Raw genomic sequence first — 21,294 nt, 5'->3', positions numbered from 1 at the left:
AAAAATGCAAACCAAGTTAAATAAAATCATGTGTTCGAAGTAGCCTCTTCGCATTTACCAGAAAAAAGCTTGCCTCGGTTTATCACTTCACTGGAGCTCACTCATGTAGGAGCCTTCGACACTGGATCTGCTCTTTAGTCTTGGATCAAATCTATTAGCCCATAATGGACTCTTGTCACCATGGTCTGTTTTTTTCTTATTCTCAAATATGCAGGGAGCTGAGTATTTTTGTATTAAAGAAGAAACCCACGAGGAAAAAGGAACTCCAAACACAGCACAACTGGTGTATGATGGGCCGATATGTCCATGTTTGCCATGTAATTAAGCCCAAGTAGGTATTCAATCAGCATATGCCCATCTAAGAGACTTGACCCAGAATAAACTTCGAAAAACTCCAATTATCAAAATATGAACTTGTTCCTACGAATCTAAGAAGGAAAATAAAACCACGTTGACATTCCAAGCAACTAGAGACACAGAAATTTGATGCGGATGCAAGTGTGATCCTGTTCAGCATTTTGCAGAGCCCAATTAACAAGCCTTTCAGGGAAACTGGTGAACTGTTGTTCTCTAGCTCAAGGGAGTATATTGGCTAAGGCTCAGATTCTAATTTTATCCAACAAGAAAGCTCTCTCTATATATACTGGATCAGGGTCCCCATATTGGAATCTGATCTGAAGGCCCAAATAAACCTTCAAGTGGGTCTTATTTAACGGATTTATATCTCCTCATCCGAATCCTCCAAAACGCTACTCTGTCCCTCCATTTTATAGTGCAAAGGATGGAAGAGGTTACATCAACCTCGAATTCCACTAGCAAAGCTCAATTATCATGTTCTTATCCTATTCTTGGAGTCATACGGGGGGCACGCCTTCAGTCGTAGCACAGTGGCAGGGATGTCCTTTCTCCAGGTGGACGCCAAACCTTCCGCAGTGGCTAGTATGATATGTCGCATCCATGGGCATTGGGAGTCGTACGGTTTAGTATAGTGTAATTGATAGCCAGCGTAGCCTTTTGTACTTGATTATACTTTTTATGGTATAATGCACGTGTGGCTACAAAATCGATGTATATATGTACCGTATAGTGTTCTCATCATGCTTGTCAAACTTGTAATGGCATACATCACACATTTAATGTGTTGTATTTGGGACTTATCTATTAAGCTAATGTAATGGACTTGTCTGTAGGCCTTTTATATGTAGGCCCATCTCAGGGCCATACTGCACCTGGTGGTTCCAACCACATCCCTCTATTTTGTGACGTGATTACACTTAATTGCATTGAGTCCCTTGTCCTCACGGGGCTTTGGGGTCCATTCGGCCTCGCGATGTGAGGCCGATAACTTTTAGGGACCCTAGGGCCAGTAGAGGGCCTCAAGCATCGAAGTGCCATTAGTGTTCGGGGGACGGGCTGTCTGGAGCATCCGTACTCTTCACAACGCCATAGGGCATGAGAGGCCTAGGGACTTATTCTCACGAGTTGAAGCGTCCCGATCCTTTGGGACTCAAATGTGATACAATTACTAGTCCCAGGAGGCTAGTAAACACACTCCTTACTTCAAATAGTACAGAGTTTAGATAAAGGTTATTACAATACCGGGGTACAAGCTCAAGAGAGCCAAAATAGGAAGCGCAGTAAAACAAAATATACTAGCCCAAGCCACAGGCAGAACTGGGTGCAGACACAACCCTCTCAATCAAGCATAGCAGAAAAGAAGTCTTCGGCTGCTGAAAAACATAAATAAATCTAGGTGAATACACTAGGTATTCCGCAAGCCCACCCCGCTCCCGTAGAGAGAAAGAGACCTATATCATACATGCTTTATTTGGTGGGGTTGAAGTCACTCTTTATTTCCTCAGAGGAAGGCAGTTGCTGTAAGGTTTTTCCCATAGACTCAAAATGACAAAAATGCTTAACCCTCACTGAGCTTCCTGCTCCCGTGGCCTTGTTTTCTTTCTCACTACACCCTTACACACATGTTTCCCTGCTCATGGAACTTATAGAGAAAACCTCTAATTGTCATACCATACCAGACTCGTCCATTCCTGTGGACACGGACTATTCGAATAGGTTTCAACTCTGCGCAGAGGTGTACACTTTACCCACTAGTCCGGTTTCTGCGATCTCACCGTCGCGAGACCCGAATGCCGGATCTCTTTCCTTACTCGTACGTCCTAACCTTAACGGTTATCCGGAAGGAGTCAGGCCACCACCATGTCCAAACCGGACAAAACTTTCCCCCTCCTTATCCTCCCGGTGCTCCCCAGCCTTCTTAACCCTGGGGTTGGACCGCACGAGTTCGGATTGAGTGACTGCCCACACAGTCTCGAGTGGTTGTACGAGAAGAGGAGTACAGGTAGTGAAAATGACAAGCCGGTCCTTATATGAGGGGACAATCCTTCTGCTCACGCCTAAACCAGCTGAGCCAACACCTTAGGCCCTCCCCTAAACCAGGGAGTCCTTGATCATCCCACTCCCAAGGTGATGAGGGTGAATACCCTTCATCGCATAGCTTTTCAAAAAGAGATTTTATTTGAAGAACACATTTCCCTTCTTCCCAATCCGTCCTTCGTATCCAGAGTATATATGTTAATGCGGGCCATCTCTCACTCACGATGCAATATTCCCCCATGATTCCCGGCCTAGGCAGTGGTAGAGAGAATATGTAATTTATGCATCAAGGGACGGATGGACTTGCCTTCGTCGAAGCTTTCTTGGCACAGAAGATCTACTTCCGGAAGTTCGGGCTCCGGTCCGTCTCCCGGGGCTACGGGATCCGGATCCGCGGCCCCCGCTTCTTCTAGGAAATAGGCAAAAAAAACAATACATCAACAGTGGTTTACAATTTATAGTGTGTCATTTTCTAACATCATTATAATATGTAACCTTGGAAATCCTTTTTGATCATTTTTGGTGCATAAAATATTGAGAAAACTATTTAAATGAGAAAAGGGGGTGGAAAAAGAAAAAGGAAAAGAGATTTCTTCCTTGCTGGGCTGGGGAGCGCTTTTGGCCCACCCCGTGCGCGAGCGCGCGCGCGGAAGCGCTTTCGGCCCAGCGGTGGCCCAAGAGCGAGGGGAGACGGCGCGGGTGCGCGAGGGGCGACGGCGTCGCCATGGGCCCCACGTGCCAGAGAGAGAGGGGGAAGAGAACGGCGTCAGGTTGACGGGGGGAGAATGAATCGGCCATCCGCGGGGAGGACCCGGCCGCCTGTGGGCTCGGCGGCGGTTCGCCGCCGGTGGCCCGGTTTTCGACCTACGGGGAGGTGTCCTAGTACGGGCAGGGTCTGGCGATTCCAATGGTAGGCTCAATTTGGCTAGAGGGGGCTGGGAGGGAGCTGTCCGCGGGGAGGTGGCAGAGCTCCGCGGCGGGGATCGCCGCCAGTGGCCTCTGGGCGAGGGATTGGGGCGGAAGAGTGGTGTGCTGAGCTCGCGGCAGTGCGAGGAAACTAGTGAACTACCTTAATTGCTCGCGGGACCAACGGAGAGGGAGAGAGAAGAGGGGGGAGAAACTCACCGGAGAGGGGGACGATGACGGTGTTTCGCGAATTGTGCGCGGGTGAGGGGAGGAGGGGAGGACGGAGCGGTGCCAAACTTCCCTGTGCGGCGAGAAGACGGAGGAGGGGACGGAGGCGATGGCCGGAGGTGACCGGGGCGAAGGGACGGCGGGAGGACGACGAACGGCTGACAAGCGGGGCCATCCTGCCAGTGGGGGCGAGCGTGCGAGCGAGCAAGGGCGGCTGACGGGTGGGGACGGTTTGCCAGAGAGAGGGAGGGAGGGCGTAGGGCGGGCTGGCGCGCGCGGAAGCAGGCCGAAAATGGGCCTAAAGAGGAGGGGAGCGCGGGCGCGAGGGGGGGAGGCCGCGGGTTTGGGCTGGGAAACGGCCCAGCAGGGGGGGAGAAGGGTTTTTCTCTTTTTCTTTTTATTTTCCAAATCCTATTTCCCTTTTTGCATCTTTTTCTTTTGAACAAATTATTTTGTGGGTAATCTAGGTGCTGGAAGATAGAATCTAAGTGATGTGCTCGTGATCAACCAAGGTGTATGCATATGATGAAAGAAAATCTAAGGGAGTTCTTGGAATTAAAGGATGAAAAGAAGGGAAAGGGTAGATTAGGGTTTCAAACCTAGGTTAGGATTTTTGGGATGTTACACGAGTGCCCTAGGGCCACGAGGGGCTTGGATGGCCAATTAGTTCCTCAAGAAATAAGGAGCCTCGGGGACTTAGATTATTTCACCCTAGTTGTCCCGAGGCATTATGAGCCATTGGTCGCTAGAGCGCCCTAGGGGCTAAAGGGCCACTAGATCTTTTAGTAGCTCTAATTGTGACTTAGTGGAGTCATTCCTTTGGGGTGCACTATTTATCAAGTTACCCGATGTTAAGCCCCTTTTCGAGCTAGGGCCAGGAAAGGTACCCAGAGCATAGGGCCCAGGGAGCGGTGGTCCCAGCATGTTAGGCCCCACGATAGCCTCCTATACCGGGATTTTTGAGTGTGTATCGGTGACAATCAGGGTATGCCCTTCCTCGAATGCTGACAACACTGAACATATAATTTGGGTAAACTAGAAGTAATAGCGATGCTCGGTTTGGTCTTGAACAAACATAGATTTGTATTAATACAAACCCAATAAAAAGAGATAATGACAAGACAAACTATAGATACACAAAAGTCAATGATTTTAAATAATCTGCTGACAATAGGCATCTACTATATTATCAATATATTGTTGGAATGTGACTGTTGTATCTCCATTTATTATGAGATAAATACTTGGAAGTAAAGTTAAAAGTGTGCTCTTTTATGTTTGAACATGTACTACAAAGCTTAAGCACTACTACTATCCTATAGGTAACAATTTCTTGAATAACAAGTGAATTGGAGGCATATGTTTGGAGTAGAGTTTCGACTCAATGCATGATCCTAGAACAACATGTTTTGTCAATGAAGTGCACTAAACTTGTGGATACCAATAAGTAATGCAAAATTTTACACAGCTAAACTTTCAGAAAGACCTCGCAGAAAGAACTTACCTTGGCACCAGACTGTATGATGACATCACTTTCCACACAAATTTTTAAGCACTACATTGACCATAGTAGTCCCGGGATACAAGCTGAGCGAGATCCTATTCCCCGGTCTCTTGGTGAAGTCGAATGTTACGGTGCTTGTTTCGACGTTGGTGTGCCTCGTATTGTAGGGTCTCCTCCCCCAGTACAGTGGGCTCATCATCGGAGATGGGTGCATCCTCTACTCTTCCCTAGATAAAGAGGACATCCAGGAATAAAGAGCTTAGGGCTGCGTCCCATGTTTTGGCCATCTCCCATGTGAGCGGAGTGGCCGAGACAGTCATCGGTCTTGTTCCCGTGGCCACACCAGTGCCGGGGCCATCCACTTCTTTTCACCGAGTGATCTGGGTCCACACCCGGGTGGGTGACGTGGACAGAGGGGACCGCCGTGACAGGAGTGCAGCCTTGGTCGGTCGAGCCACATGTGTTGTTATGGCCCTAGGTCCGCCCGATGTGGGCGCAATCCTGCATGGGGCAGAAGTTGATTGAGGTTTCCGCGCCTTGGAGTTCGTTAGTGTAGTCCTCGCTGGAGTCAGGCGAGATGAACCCACCCCCGCAATTAGTGCCACCGGAGAAGATCTTTTCTCGGATGGATCCACAATGCGGTGCATGACGCCTTCTTGATCTGCAATGCAGGAGAGGGATCCAAAGTGGAACACCTCCCCAGCATTGAAGGTGACCGGAGTGTTGAAGATGATAGCCATGGAGTCATTGTGGATCAATGTCGCACCCTCTACCTGGCGCGCCAGATGTCGGTGTTTATGACCCGACTACGCACCACGGGACTCCCCATGTGATGCTTTTGAATAGGACAGCGTCGTTGACTACAACTCGATGGTACGTGCGGGAGCACATCGGATCACACAAGGGTTTATACAGGTTCGAGCTGCTAGAACGCGTAACACCCTACTTCCTGTTGAGGATGTATATTTGAAATTTCACTGGTGTTCACATATTACAAGCGAGCTGAGGGTGGTGGAGGATGAGTTCTCCTATTGATCTAGCAGCGTGTGATTGCTACTGGAAGGCTAATGAGCTATGAGGTGGTGCTAGGATGTGACCGGATGAGATGGGTGAGAGATGTTTTCGTAGGGGTACCCTCTTGGCCTTATATAGATGACCAGAGAGTTATCCCTTTACAAGTTGTGATCAGTTCTACTCTACATAAATCCTCCTTTAACGTGGCATGCAGTCCTGTTTATTCGTAGTTCTGTCGCTTCTTCGGTCGAGTTAGCGCCAAGTGTTTAGCCCTTTGGGTGCGCGCAATCTCTTTGCGCAAGATATTAGCATTTTGGTCTGCGCATAACTCGGTCTCGGACGTCCGGCCTGGTTGTGGCCCGAGAGCATGTCTCGCTAGACAGGCCATCGGGAGGCACATCAGGTGGCTCATGAGGTGTTTATGTGTTCATGCGGACTCGGGGATGTCTATCCCCCACACCTCCCACTTCAACCGGCCCAAATGGCCTACATGGTCGCTCCCCTGGGATGCCTTCAACTGTGCCTCGCCATTCAAGCCCACCAGGCAACCCTCTGGCATCTGCTCCACCAGACGCCTCGAGTGGGCCGACCCCCATAGCCAATGGGCCTCGAGACCCTGGGCAGCCGCCTGCTGGACTACTGTGGCACTAGGGATAGGTTCCAGCACTCGATCAACGGTCCGTGAGGGTCCCTTGTGCGGCTCGTACCTATGCCTATAGATGTCCAAACAGTGCGGGTCGCCCGTTTGGCCCGTGGCACGACACGAATTTAGCCCGGTCCAAACACGGCCCGGCACGGCCTGTTTAGCGGGCCGGGTATGGGCAGATACGGTGGCCCGCGTGCTTTGGTCCGGCCCGGCACGATAAATGGGTCGGCCCGACAGCGGCCCGCATATTTGAACACAATATAAATGCATGAGAACAGCCCGACCAAACATAATATAAATGCATTGATAAATACATGCATTTAATTCTCTCATAATATATAAATACTAAATACGCGACCAAACATATATAAAATGCATACATAAATATAAAATGCATATATAAATATTGATACATTTAATTCTAAGCAGAATAAATGCATACATAAATACAGACGCAGACTGAGTGATCATTTCATATTTGTATTAATATAATATTATCTTGTGAATTGATAAATGAATTTTGTTGTCTTAATATATATAAATATATATATATAAATAATATGTTATTATATATGATTAATTTTGTTAAATGTATGTATTTATATACTGCTCTACTGTTGGTTCGGGCCAGTGGCCGGCCCGGTACGTTGAGGCCCACCGGGCCAACGGGCCGGTCCGGCACGATTTTTCCCTGTGCGTGCCGGGTTCGGGCATGTCCCTAGGCACGTGGGCCAGTCCGACCCGGCCCGAAGCATCAACGGACCGTGCCTGGCCTAACCCTATTCGTACCGGGCCGAAACGGGTTCGGGCTGGGTCCGTACCGGGTGGCCCGTTTGGATATCTATACCTGTACCTCTCCCCTACGGTGTCGTACCAACTATGCCCATCGTCAACATTCACTTGATGCGCACTCGTGCAAAGAGTGGCTTCGCTCAGCCTCGACTGCTCTAGGTCATTGCCCTCGACATATCGTCACGCCCTCGACAACCTGCACTGGCACGTGGCGGTGGATGAGGAGTTCTAGGCATTCGTCCACAACAACACCTAGACTCTCGTTTCTCGGTCGCCGAGCGCCCACATCGTCACCAGCAAATGGATATTCAAGCACAAGCTCCTATCTGACGGTACCTTGGATCGGTATAAAGCTCGCTAGGTCCTTCGTGGCTTCACCCAGCGTCCTGGCGTCGACTTCGACGAGACTTTCAGTTCGGTCGTCAAGCCCACCATCATCTATATCGTCTCCAACTTGGCTCTCTCTAGAAATTGACAATTCATCAGCTCGACGTTAAGAATGCTTTCCTGCATGACATTCTTTCTAAGACGGTCTACTGCACTCCGCCCTCCGATTTTGTTGACTCGGCTCATCCGGACTATGTGAGCCTCGATATTCTTGGGCTTGGAACGCCTGTCTCTGGCCCAATGTCCAGTTTTGTCGCACTTTCAATATTGATCCTGGCCGATGGTGCGTCCAGTCCCCGATCCAGCGCGTTCGTTCCCACTTCCCAGCACCATTTCCCGCACCACGGCGCGTACGTTGCCTTCGGTTGCTAGCCTCGATGAGCCGACTTCGTTCTCCTGCTTCTCCTTGCAGCAGGCTTCCCACTGCTCCTCCATCAGGTACAGCTTACCCTCTGTTCATGGTGGGGGCACATCATCGTCATCCTTGGCCGCCTTGAGCCGACCGGTGACATTTTCCACAGAGAACATCGAGAAGAGCTTCGATTGAAACATACAATTGCTTGTACATTGGTCGTGTGATCTACATGTACTGCACTACCTTCTCTGGCGGCTCCGGGTAGTCGAGCCACTACATCAGTGAGCCGGAGCGTGAACGCCTCCACCGACTCGTCGCCCCAGAACGAGAGTATCTCGTACTCACAACGTAGCCTCAGTGCTGTTGACTTCCTCACTCGTTCGTCACTGATCCACACGTCTTTAGAGTTTCCTAGGCCTCATTCGTCGCCGGTTTGATGGCCAGTGTGGAGACCATCTCCAGTGGCGTGGTGCTGTAGATGACGTCGAGCGCCATCCGATCTTCGTGTTTGTCGACGTCGCCGGTCTTCACAAGTTCTCATAGAATGCTTGCATCTTTACTTTCATCATCAGCAGAGTCCAGACGTTGTAATTCGCCTTCATGAGAACCGGGTAAGTGGCTGTCCAGTACAACGCCCGCGATGCGGCCGCCGTGGTGGCGCTGGCGGTCGTGTGCGTGCGTCGGGGACAACCCGGGACTCCGGCCGTCAATGGCCGACGCGGTGCGGGTCCTGGAGCAGCTGCAGCACGACCGGAGTTTGTTGGGCGCCGGAAGGGACGCTGTAGACTAGTAGTCTAGTAGACTGTGACACGTACTCACGTAGGTACTGGGCATGCTCATGCTGGTGGTGGCGTGGAACCAGATGAAGCTCTGATAATCATCCGACGTGGCAGGGAATCAGAGGAACCAAGTGCTATGATGATTAATCGTACAGTAGCTCTGTCGTTTCGTGATCTTCGAAAATAGGGATTCCACGAAGTTAAACCAATCAATCAGATATAATTGTTTCCAACGCATCAGGCGTTTCGGTGTCAACAGAGATGCCGGTGGTACAATTGGAGCTCCATCCAACAGAATGTCAGGATGATACAGACCATGCCCAAGAGCTGAATCTACTCCTTGGGCAATGGGCAGTCAAATACCTCTATGCTAAACATATATGCTCCTTGCTACAGTCTGAGTGGACTAAACTGTAATTAGCCTATACAAACTGCAAAGATATGACAAAGAATTTTAAAAAGAAAACTATTCCTGCTGCAGAGATCAAGGATGCAGGTTAGCTACAAGATGCATCATTTCTCTCCTGCACTTGACAATTTACATTAGCCCCTAGATTGCCCCTTTGAAGTTGATCTTGATGACCCACCGCTGCCAAATCTATCAGACCTACTCCTAGAGTGACTTGAACTAAGTAGCCAAGATTCACTGATTTGGGAGTACCTGCCACGGTGATGATGACTCAGCCGGCTGCCCCGATTAGCAGCATTATCACGAGGGTCCAAGCCCTTGTTGTTTCCAATGGCCTGTCCTGAAATAGAAACACTGGATTTGGCGGTTTCCTGCTTCCTTGGTTCTTCCCAATAGCTTTTACTCGAGGGCTCTGCTTTTTCATTGCTATACACGCTGGCATTCTGGCCAATACTCCATGTAGTACCACCCCAGTCTAAGCTCTGATTGGTTGATGGCTGAGAACCTAAAACTATGGTGCTCTCATCTACTGACGATGTTGACATACCATTTGGTATTGATGGGACCTGAAATAGTGAAAAACCACAATTGCCATGTGAAAAGTACACAGGAAATAAATGACAATGACAATCAAATATTGCAACACCAGTACCTGCTCAGGCAGCATCCAGTCTGCAGCAGCACTCAAGTTTGCCTGGTTCACATTTTCCTCCCCAAACATTGATCCTTTTTGAAAATAATCACTACTAACATGGGTCACAGCCACCTCGTTGATATCAAAAGTTTCCTTCCCCTCAGTTCCAATACCTGGTGGAGAGATTACAGATGGTTCAACAATAGAATTAGTGGAAGAGTTGTGAAAAATGCTAATCATCAGCATACTGACTAACCAGATGAAGGTTGGAGCATAGGTCTTGGTGAAAGCAATGACCACATATCATTGATCAAATCTTGAGTACCCCATAGCGCAGAATCAACAGCATCACCTTGGTAGTAACTAGGTTCACCCCAAGGAGATAATGCGATAGGGCTAGAGTATTGTGGTTCTTCTTCGGCTAGGAAGTCCTCTATTGATCCTGGCATGTACGAAGTTCCACTCCTTTCTTCCATTAAAGAATCCAGTACATCTGACACATCTATCGACTCAACACCAGAGGAAGGATCAATTAACAAATTCTCTCTTGTAGCGGCAATAGATTCACTTCCAAAATATTGCTCTTTTTGAATAGTTTCTTCACCTTTAAAATCTGATTTCGTGTCACCTAATTCCCCAGTTAGAGCACCAGACTTTGGTGGTACAAAGGCATCTGGTGAGTGGACATGTGGCTTAGTCCCTAAATTTTCATGTGCTGCTGAAGTTAACCCAGAGCTGTCCGCAACAGGTTCCTTAAACTCATGCCTAGGTGTTTCACTAGAAAATTCACACTCTAGGATATCAGGAGATGGTACAAGGAAAACCTTGGGTTGAGGAGATTGAGTAATCAAACCATTTGATGGGTTTGCTTCAAGTGTTCTTTTCTCATTCAAGATCTCCATTTTGCATATGTCGGAAGCAGATGCAGAAGTAGAAGTTAGATTTCGAGGCACTGTTGATATTAACCCTGAGTTACCCATGAGAGGCTGCTCACCCTCAGGTCTTGGATTTGGACTAGGACGTCCACACACATTATCTTGGTCATCACCAGAAGATGAAGCGAAAACGCTAGAGAGAGGAGGCTGATTAAGTGGAGCATTTGATGCATCTGCTTCAAGTGTTATTTTCTTATTCAAGATCTCCATCTTGCATGTATCAGAGGCAACTGCAGAACTTGTCAGTAGATTTCCAGGCACTGCTGATGTTAACACTAAGTTGTCCACAAAAGGTTCCTTACTGTCAGACCTTGGAGTTGAGCTAGGACATTCACGCTCAATATCTTGATTATTGGAAGAAGCAGTGAAAATGTGACAACGAGGAGGCTGATTAAGTGAAGCATTCGATGCATCCACTTCAATTGGTCTTTGCTGATTCACAAACTCCTCCATTTTGCATGTATCAGAAGCGGATGCAGAAGATCTTACAAGAATTTCAGGCGCCGCTGATGTTAATACTGAGTTCTCCATAAGAGATTCCTTGCATTCAGACCTTGGAGTTGGGCTAGGACATTCACGCTCTATATCTTTATTATCAGAAGATACAGCGAAAATGTGAGGCTGATTAAGTGAAGCATTTGATGCATCCGCTTCAATTAGTCTTTGCTGATTCACAAACTCCTCCATTTTGCATGTATCAGAAGCAGATGCAGAAGATCTTGCAAGAATTTCAGGCGCCGCTGATGTTAATACTGAATTCTCCATAAGGGATTCCTTGCATTCAGACCTTGGAGTTGGGCTAGGACATTCACGCTCTATATCTTTAGTATCAGAAGATACAGCGAAAGTGCGACACTGATTAAGTGAAGCATTTGGTGCATCTGCTTCAATTGGTCTTTGCTGATTCACAAACTCCATTTTGCATGTATCAGAAGCGGATGCAGAAGATCTTTCAGGTGCCGCTGATGTTAATACTGAGTTCTCCATAAGGGATTCCTTGCATTCAGACCTTGGAGTTGGGCTAGGACATTCACGCTCTATATCTTTATTATCAGAAGATACAGTGAAAATGTGAGGCTGGTTAAGTGAAGCATTCGATGCGTCCGCTTCATTTGGTCTTTGCTGCTTCACAAACTCCTCCATTTTGCATGTATCAGAAGCGGATGCAGAAGATCTTGCAAGAATTTCAGGCGTCGCTGGTGTTAATACTGAGTTCTCCATAAGAGATTCCTTGCATTCAGACCTTGGAGTTGGGCTAGGACATTCGCGCTCTATATCTTTATTATCAGAAGATATAGCGAAAATGTGAGGCTGGTTAAGTGAAGCATTCGATGCATCTGCTTCAATTGGTCTTTGCTGATTCACAAACTCCATTTTGCATGTATCAGAAGCGGATGCAGAAGATATTGCAAGAATTTCAGGCGCCGCTGATGTTAATACTGAGTTCTCCATAATAGATTCCTTGCATTCAGACCTTGGAGTTGGGTTAGGACATTCACGCTCTATATCTTTATTATCAGAAGATATAGCGAAAATGCGAGGCTGGTTAAGTGAAGCATTCGATGCATCTGCTTCAATTGGTCTTTGCTGATTCACAAACTCCATTTTGCATGTATCAGAAGCGGATACAGAAGATCTTGCAATTTCAGGCACCGCTGATGTTAATACTGAGTTCTCCATAAAAGATTCCTTGCATTCAGACCTTGGAGTTGGACTAGGACACTCACGCTCTATATCTTGATTATCGGAAGGTACAGCAAAAACATGAGGCTGATTAAGTGAAGCATTTGATGCATCCGCTTCAATTGGTTTTTGCTGATTCACAAACTCCTCCGTTTTGCATTTATCAGAAGCAGAGGCAGAAGATCTTGCTAGAATTTCAGGCGCCAAGGATGTTAATACTGAGTTCTCCGTAAGTGATTCCTTGCATTCAGACCTTGGAGTTGGGCTAGGACGTTCACGCTCCATATCTTGATTATCGGAAGATACAGCGAAAATGTGAGGCTGATTAAATGAAGCATTCGATGCATCCACTTCAAGTGCTTTTTGCTGATTCGCAAACTCCTCCATTTTGCATTTATCAGAGGCAGAAGTTGTCGCTAGCATTCCAGGCACCACTGATGTTAATACTGAGTTGTCCACAAGAGGTTCCTTACTGTCAGATTTTGGATTTGGGCTAGGATGTTCACACTGATTGTCTTGATTATCAGAAGATACACGGAAAATGTGAGAATGAGGATGATGATTAAGTGGAGCATTTGATGCATCTGCTTCAAGCGCTTTTGGCTGATCCACTGACTCCTCCATTTTGCATGTATCAGAGGCTGCAGAGGCTGTCGTCTGAATTTCAGATGGTCCTGATGTTAACACGGAGTTGTTCATAAGAGGTTCCTTAGTGTCAGATCTTTGAGTTGGGCCTGGACATTCACGCTCAATATCTTGCTTGTCAGAAGGTACTGAGAAAATGTGAGAATGAGGAGATTGATTAAGTGGAGCATTTGATGAATCTGCTTCAAGGGTTTTTTGCTGATTCACAAACTCCTCCATTTTGCTTGTATCAGAGGCTGATGCAGTTGTCGCTGAGTTGTTCATAAGAGCTTCCTCACTGTCAGATCTTGGAGTTGGACCTGGACATTCACACTCAATATCTTGATTGTCAGAAGGTACCAGGAAACTGTGAGAATGAGGAAGTTGATGAAGTGGAGCATTTGATGCATCCGCTTCAAATGTTTTTGGCTGATTCACTACCTCCATTTTGCATGTATCAGAATCATGGGTTGAAGTTGTCGTTAGATTTTCAGGAGCAGCTGACGTTGAAAGTAAACTATCCACCGCAGGATTCTTATTCTCGGGCCTTGGGGTTGAACTGGGGTATTTATGTTTCGTATCTTCATTATTAGAAGATACAGGGGAAACTTTAGATTGAGGAGAATGGTTATCTGAAGAATTCGATACAACAGCCCCAATTACTTGTTGTTGACTCACTACCTCCTCCATCTTGCATGTATCTGAAACAGGCAAATTCGTAGTAATATTTTCAGGTGACGCTGGTGCTAATTCTGAGCTGTCCACAGCAATGTCCTTATTCTCAGATCTTGGAACTGGACTAGGAAACTCGCGGTCAATATCTTGGTTATCAGGAGAGGATACAGGAAAAGCCCTTGATTCAGGAGACTGGTTAACTGAAGCATTCGATGTATCCACCACAAGTGTTCTTTGCTGATTCATGATCTCCTCCATCTTGCACATATCAGAAGCAGATGCTAAAGGGGCTGATTGTGGACTGCAGATTGGAACTCTTTCTTCATGACTTAGCATATCTGATGGTGAACTAGAACCTCTGTCTTCAATGGGGGTTGCTGGAGCGCAGCTCTTAGGCTTTGCAGAAGCAATAGAAGAATGAAGTTCATCGAGAAAGCTTGGGTTAGTTGTTGAACTTAAGCAAGACCCTTCCTGTTGACTTGAAGCTGTCCTCGACTCGGCCGGACTCCAAGCAAACAAAGGACTGGAAACATCTTTCCCAATACGTTGAGCAGGTAGGTTTTTCGATAGATCCTGCCTTGAATTCAGATCTTTAACAAATCCTCCTTGTGAACCATTTTTAGATTCATGTTGACTTTCTGACCAGGAAACATGCTGATTCTGATGAGATTCCACGTTACCACGTCCACAACTCACATGTGCCACTGTAGGACTCCATAGGGCTCTACTGCTGTGATGGTGGTTTGATTCACCAGAGCATCCTCCCTGTATTCCATCATGGTTCAAGTCTGTGTGCCCATATGAACTCCCAGGAGATTGAATGAAAACAGAATGCTTATTCTGGCAGTGTGCTTGGCTATTCACAGTATAAGCATCCTTTGGTGGAACCGAACTAGTTGACAGCGACAAGCTATCATCTGGAGAGTACACACTTTCCCTTTCTGGAACAGAATACTTATTATACTGAACAGGTATTCCAGAAGAACTAACCACGCTATGACCAACAGGGGAGAAAGCATTGGTCTGATCCACACTAGGGTTGTTCCTTGTATGTCCAGTGCCAACCAGTGTTGCCTTGCTACTTGTATGTGATGCAGCCTGAGTAAAATCTTTCTGCTGTTTTGAAAGCACTTCAGTCAACAGCAATGATCTCTCTTCACTCTCAAATGTAAGCCATACTCTCAGATCACGTGGGAAGTAACTTGTCCAATTTGAAAGTTGCAAAAGAGTAAATGGACCCTGAACATTCCCAGAAGGATCCTTGTAGTGCCAGACTTTCTCTGGCTCTGTGTCGTTTGTCATTGTTACTACAGAAGATGAAAGTGGTCCAGCTCCATACATAGTTCTGTTTGCTGTGCTGTTCTCCAAACTTCTTGCTCCTGATCCACATATTGCACTTTCTGTGGACAAGCTTTTTGGAAGGTGGCTAGAATCAGAAACTTTTTTAGGATGGTTTTGCACAGTGCTAAGATATCTCGATATCCTTCGTGATATGGTTGTATCTGGTCTTGTCTGATTTACCGACTTTCCAACTGCATATAATAAACAAGCAAATGCTCAAACACTACACTTAATTAACGCTTACTCAGATATGTGATTTATTTTAATAGAGTTGATGATTATCGTCACATTGATTCAAATGTACTGCATTGCAACTTTGCAAGAAAATTACAGTGCAGAAACTTCTAGTAGATGTATATTTAGAATATATTGCAACAAACCACATGAAATTATGCTACAGCTTAAGATTTATTCAATGCAAGAGAAACAGTTACATTCCGATATTTACTAATCAACATGCAACATGAAGCATTAACATTACAGGAAGATATATACCAGTTCCTTTCTCATCTGTTTCTTCAGCAGACTCATAATTAGGATCCATATGTGAGTCAACATGCAATTCCAGAATTTCAATAATCCTGCGAGTTCTTTCCTCAGAATCGTTGAGAAGCTGCAGCTTTTCTACATATTCTCTAAGTGTATGATACAGTCAAGGATCACAAAATAATGAATCATGCACTACAAGTAGTAGCATATAGTTCTATAAGAAAAATAAAGGTGTACTTGATTATCATGAACATCCGCAATTCCTGAGCTATGGCAAGAAAATGGCAATTGCCTAAGTTAAATAATGATCCAATTTTTGGGAACGAGCAAATAATGATATAAAATCAAGAAATAGCAATTCAGCGGCATAGTAGTCGATGAGAAACAATATAAGTGATAATAAAGGCATCACCACACCATAGTATAGTCAATAGGATATTCCTTTCTGCGCCCAGTTTCACTTGCACGGTCACGAAGATGCCCAAGCCTCTGCTTTTCATTTTCAAACCACTGTCACGATTATAAATACCAGTAAGTCAAGTTTGAGATCTTTTGAAGAAAAACATATCATTGTATACATATCGAGTTGTCCTTACATCATTCACTCTTACATATTGCAATATCTTGGCTTTCTCTAGGATATCACCCTGCATTAATAACACAAAACAAACACCAATCAAACCTACACATATCTGATGGGCCAAAACAAAACTAGGTCACAAGTGTTTAGTCCCATGTAGCAGTACCACTTTTAGTCTGCTAATTAAATCACACTTCATGCTCTGCCTTAAACGTTTGCACTCCTCCTACACAAGCAAATGTAAATATCATCCTCAAAAAAAGCAAATGTAAATATCAAAAAGAGGTAAAAATGAAAACACAATATAGTTCAACGTTCAACTAAGAGTCTGCCTCTACCTTGTAGGGAAGAACTAAAATTTAATCATACTCTCCCTTGGGTCAAAAAGTACGCTATCATAGATACCAAGCATTCAACAACTCAAACTAGACAATACAATCAGATAAGGACTTCTAAAAATGCTACCTCTGGGACTAAACATCAGACAGGAGACTAAGCAAAAGATGTCAACCTCTGTAAAATCATGATTAGATATTGTATCCATTGTAATAATCTCCTTTTTGTTTAAATTCAATATCTCAAGTGCAACATTTGTCATCTTCTTTCCAATACTATACTTTTCTGGAACCTTATGTGTTCCTGCAAAAAGAAAAGAAAATGAAAAAAAATCACTGTGAATTTTGTCTGAGAATTTAAAGTAAATTATCTTACCAATAACTTTTACGAGACGGTATATGTCTTGTTTTTGACAAACATCAGAAATTTTTATCCTCACAAAACCACCGTGAATTTTATCTGAGAATTTGACATCATCAACTAAATCCTCCATTAGGCTGCGCCTCATGTAAATCAAATTTATGTTATGCATGTCAATTGCTGCATAATCCTCAAGATTAACTTGTGTATCTCTTTCCATCTTTCTATAGATCCTCCTCCTCTTATCAGGGGAAACTTTTGCAGCCGTGTCATTGTGTCCATTGGTATCTACATGAGCTGAATTGAGATTGATAGTCACTTGGCTACTATTAGTTACTGTTGAAGTCTCATTCGTAAGAAAATGCATTTCCAAAAGCTTTAACATCTCAAAGTGAGCAACTCGTGCTTTCCTGAACAAGAAGTGAAGTCTCGAGTCACAAATAATCTGGCTTTTCCTTTGAGGATCACGAAGGTTATTCTTCTTGATATAATCAAGCAGAAGAGTCTGAACATCAAATTGAGAAATGAAAGATTGATCGCCATTTCTCATGTGTCCTATAAACTCCAATAGCTCTGGTGATGCCCATTTTGTGTTTGCTGCCAAGGACACTGGTTCATTTGGTACTTTTGTGTCTACTGGCATGGGTACTCGTCCATTTGGTACTTTTGTGTGTACCGGATATGGCACCCGTTCATTTGGCACTTCCACCGGAATGCTCTCAGTATTTCTAAGTGGAAGCTCGACCTTTTTTTCAAGAATGCTACAATCTCTATTTACCTTTCGGCGTTTTTGACCCTTTTTCCTTGAATTAGTTCGCCTTCGTTTTCCTGAGGAGCAGTCAGAACCAGCATCATCATCATTATTAGCATCATACAGGTCATCAGACGACTCCTCTTTTTCTTTCCTAGCAGAAGTGCTAGGAACATTCCATCTATTCTTGGCAGTAGTGAGTTCTTCCAATGTTAATGAAAGCTTCCCTTTCAGATCTAGCCAATATAGCTTGAACAGGTACTCCCAGCTGAGTATGTCATCAAAATCAACCTGCAATAGATACATAACATGAAGAAAGGGTCAATTGAGCATGTAGGGCAGTGCATCAGACAATACGTGAAATATTTAGCTTCTAAAAGCATGGACCATATGAGGCTCAGTGCTAAGCAGGACACTGCAGCTTGTGGGAAAGATAGGGAAATAATAATATGCAAAATATTAATCTCTCAAAGAACAGTAGCGAGTGAATGACCAAGTTGCTAAAAAGACTCGTAGGCCAATAGCATAACACCAAGTTGAACTGAAATATGTTGATGAGGTTTACCTTTGTTGCGCTTTCATCTTTGCATTCTATCAAAAGTATAGTCCCATAACATGTGTCGCAGAAGCCCTTTGTCCCCCTGACACTGAAGAATTTACCTTGCTTGATGCACACTTTGCAGAGGGAGTATGTACAAGTGTAGCACATGTAGTGCACTGCCTTTTCGCAGCTGCTGCATATGTGCCAGCCTGGCATACAAAACGCCAAGAAACACAGAACGAAGAGTTAAGCAGGTTAAACATGACATTAAGATACATACTCCATCTTCTACTACCAAAAATCTGAAAAAGCTGAGCTTCATTACAGAACTATATGCATCATCGGTTATCGTCGCGCCCTCACAAAACAACAGCATGGTAAACCTCAGAAACATAAGTATATTGGTTTGTACATTTGTATTAAAAAGGAGGAAAAGAACTAGACAATCACAATCCCAAGAACTGAATGTAACCACGCAAAGAGCCTACACAAACACATCCCAGAAACTTCTCCAAACAAAAACAGGAATTCTTCGATGATGGGCAGTTGAGCATTCATACTGAAGATACTAGCTTAATGAATATAATCGCACGTGTGAATACAATGAAGAACACAAAAGGTGTTGTGATCAAGATTATTTATTGCCTATAGCCCTATAGCATGACATGTGCGTGACCAGTGTGACCGGGAAAGTGGCACAATGACAATACCATGTTCCTCGTCCTGAAATTATGGAAACAATCTCATCCCAGCCTTGGCAAAACCTTCCTGAAGTAGCATACCAATTTCCTCGACCCAATCACCCTGGGAACTCAGTCATTGCGCATGCGACTGTTCTCCGACACACGTGGTGTATTCTACTTTCCCTTTGGGCCTGTCTTAGCTATCAGTTATCACTTACCATGCTAGCTATTCACAATTCTAAAACGGGAGCGTACGGAACGGTAACTCCACTCAAAGTAAGCAAGGGAATGCGAACTCATGATATGAGTCATCTGATTGGTAGAAGCGGGATCATTGCCTCGATATCAGGAATCTAAGTCCGTTAGCATTGTCCGAGAAGCTAGCGGGCACACGAGTACCGTGGAAAGCGTGCTTATCTCTAAATCAGTTCAAAAATAGCATTGTTTGCAAGTGTATGCAACCGCCAACCAACCGATATTCGCTTTACACAATATGTCGGCAAATACAACCAGTAATACATGCATGATTCATAATTTTGGTTGTTACCAATCCCCGCGGCAAGAGAAGCAAAATGATCTCACGCTGCCACATGTTATTGAAGGCATTGGATGGAACTTACCGCAGTTCCACTTGCTCCGGGACTGGAAGAATGCCTCGTCACGCTTGATGCACGCCGGATGGTAGACCTTGGGGCAACCCCTGGAGCAAGAAACAGAGACGACGCGCAGGCCGGATCAATCCCCAATCCGGCAACCAGCAAGAGGGAGAAAAAAAGAATAAGAAAAATCCGGCGCGCAATTGCGGAGGCAACACGTGCGGGGCAGAGCGCCTCGGAGAACCCCCCCTCGACGCGTTCCCGCAGTCAACACGGAGGGGAGAAGCGCGCGCGGCACGGGCACCCACCTCCTATCGCAGACGACGAGGTTTCCCCCGTCGAAGCAGATGAAGCAGACGACCTCCTCCTCGTCCTGCCTTCTCCGGGCGGCCCGGGCGAGCGCCGGCGCCGGCGCCGGCACCACCGGCCCCGCGGCCACGGCCGCGCCGTCCTTCCTCTTGGGCGGCCTCCCCCGCTTCCGCTTCTGCCCGAGCGGCGGCGGCGGGGGCGGGGGCGCCGCGTCCCCTATGATCGAGCTCAGGAAGTGCGGATCGTGCGTCCCCGCGGCTGGCAGCGGCGGGGGGCGAGGCTCGGGCGGGCGGTCGGCCTCCGCGGGGGGCGGGGACGCCTGCGCGGCCCCATCGGGCGCGGCGGCCTCCATGGATCGGGAGGGTTTAGGGCCCGCGGCCGAGAAGCGTGGGAGCGGTGGTCGTCGACCGCCGGGGTGGGTGGGAGGCGGGGAAGGACGGGGACGAGGACGAGTCTGCTTCCTCGTCGTCCGCCGCGACGGTCTAATCCGGGGCGCTGTGGACCAGCTCGCGAGCGAGCGAGCGAGCTGCTGGTGCTGCCTGGCTGCCTCTCCGTGGGAATGGAGGTGGACTGGAACGGAATGGACGGAAGGTAGGGGCGCTGGAATGATTCGCGGGGTGGGGAGGGGCCTTTTGGCATAAAGGCGGTCCGGCGGAGGTGCGGTCGGCGTCAGCTGCTGCCGTCCGCTTTTGGTTCTCTGGAGTCTCGACTCCCCCCGGCCGGTACGGTGTGGTAGCCTGGTAGTGGTAGGGGGGCCGGGGCGGGTCCAGCGCCAGGGGCTGTGGATTTCCCGGTTCGGGGATTTCGGAGGGCCGCGAGTGACGGCACGGGGGACAGACTCTATAGGCTAGCGCACGCGTGGTTCGCGAGCGAGTCCGCGTCCGTCCATGCCTGCCATACTACTCTACCCCATGGTGGCATGGTGTTGCTTTGACTGACTCGGTCAGTTGGAACTTGGAGCGCAGCAGGACGCCCAGGAGATGCCCAAATCTCCGTCGCTCCCCCTATATTTTCTTCCGGTGGCTTAAGCCTAGCAGCGCCTCGATCGCGTGGACGCTCCGCACCGGCGGCCGTCGTCGTAGAGAAAAGGACGACGCAGCTGGCGGGTCCAGCTTCACGTACGAGGGGAGGGGGATGGGACGCTCGTCTCGGTCACCCACTGTCGTGACAGGGAACGCGACGCTGACGGCGAGTGCTTCCTTTATTATTTTTGTTTTTATGATTATTATTATTATTATCAAATGGTAAACAGACAAATAAAGAAACGACACCCGGACAAGAAGAAGAATAGGAAGAAAACGGAGCGACGCATCCCGAGCCCCGGCCGCGATCGGAGGTGGGCG

General features: G+C 46.8%; 1 protein-coding gene across 3 annotated transcripts; it reads right to left on the bottom strand.

Moving 5' to 3' along the window:
• Window positions 1-9,195: 9,195 nt before the first annotated feature.
• Window positions 9,196-20,542, bottom strand: LOC103630728 (uncharacterized). 3 transcript variants are annotated; one of them, XM_008651794.3, is made up of 13 exons: window positions 19,951-20,542; window positions 19,667-19,746; window positions 18,388-18,572; window positions 17,087-18,113; window positions 16,887-17,014; window positions 16,542-16,601; window positions 16,392-16,442; window positions 16,235-16,305; window positions 15,802-15,947; window positions 11,980-15,497; window positions 10,305-11,523; window positions 10,067-10,221; window positions 9,196-9,980 (listed from the first exon to the last, which is right to left on the bottom strand). In XM_008651794.3, the coding sequence occupies exons 1-13, from the start codon at window positions 20,301-20,303 to the stop codon at window positions 9,549-9,551; spliced, it is 7,425 nt and encodes a 2,474-aa protein (XP_008650016.1). In that variant the 5' UTR covers window positions 20,304-20,542; the 3' UTR covers window positions 9,196-9,548. The 3 variants fall into 3 exon arrangements, with proteins under 3 accessions (XP_008650016.1, XP_020400489.1, XP_008649999.1); XM_020544900.2 differs by having other exon boundaries at window positions 10,305-12,364; window positions 12,596-15,497; XM_008651777.3 differs by having other exon boundaries at window positions 10,305-15,497.
• Between the last annotated feature and the right edge of the window lie 752 nt (window positions 20,543-21,294).

Source organism: Zea mays, chromosome 1, assembly GCF_902167145.1.
Source record: "Zea mays cultivar B73 chromosome 1, Zm-B73-REFERENCE-NAM-5.0, whole genome shotgun sequence".
NCBI classification, from domain to species: Eukaryota; Viridiplantae; Streptophyta; class Magnoliopsida; order Poales; family Poaceae; genus Zea; species Zea mays.
Note: the sequence above shows the minus strand (reverse complement) of the source record. Positions and strands in the feature narration are given on the sequence as shown.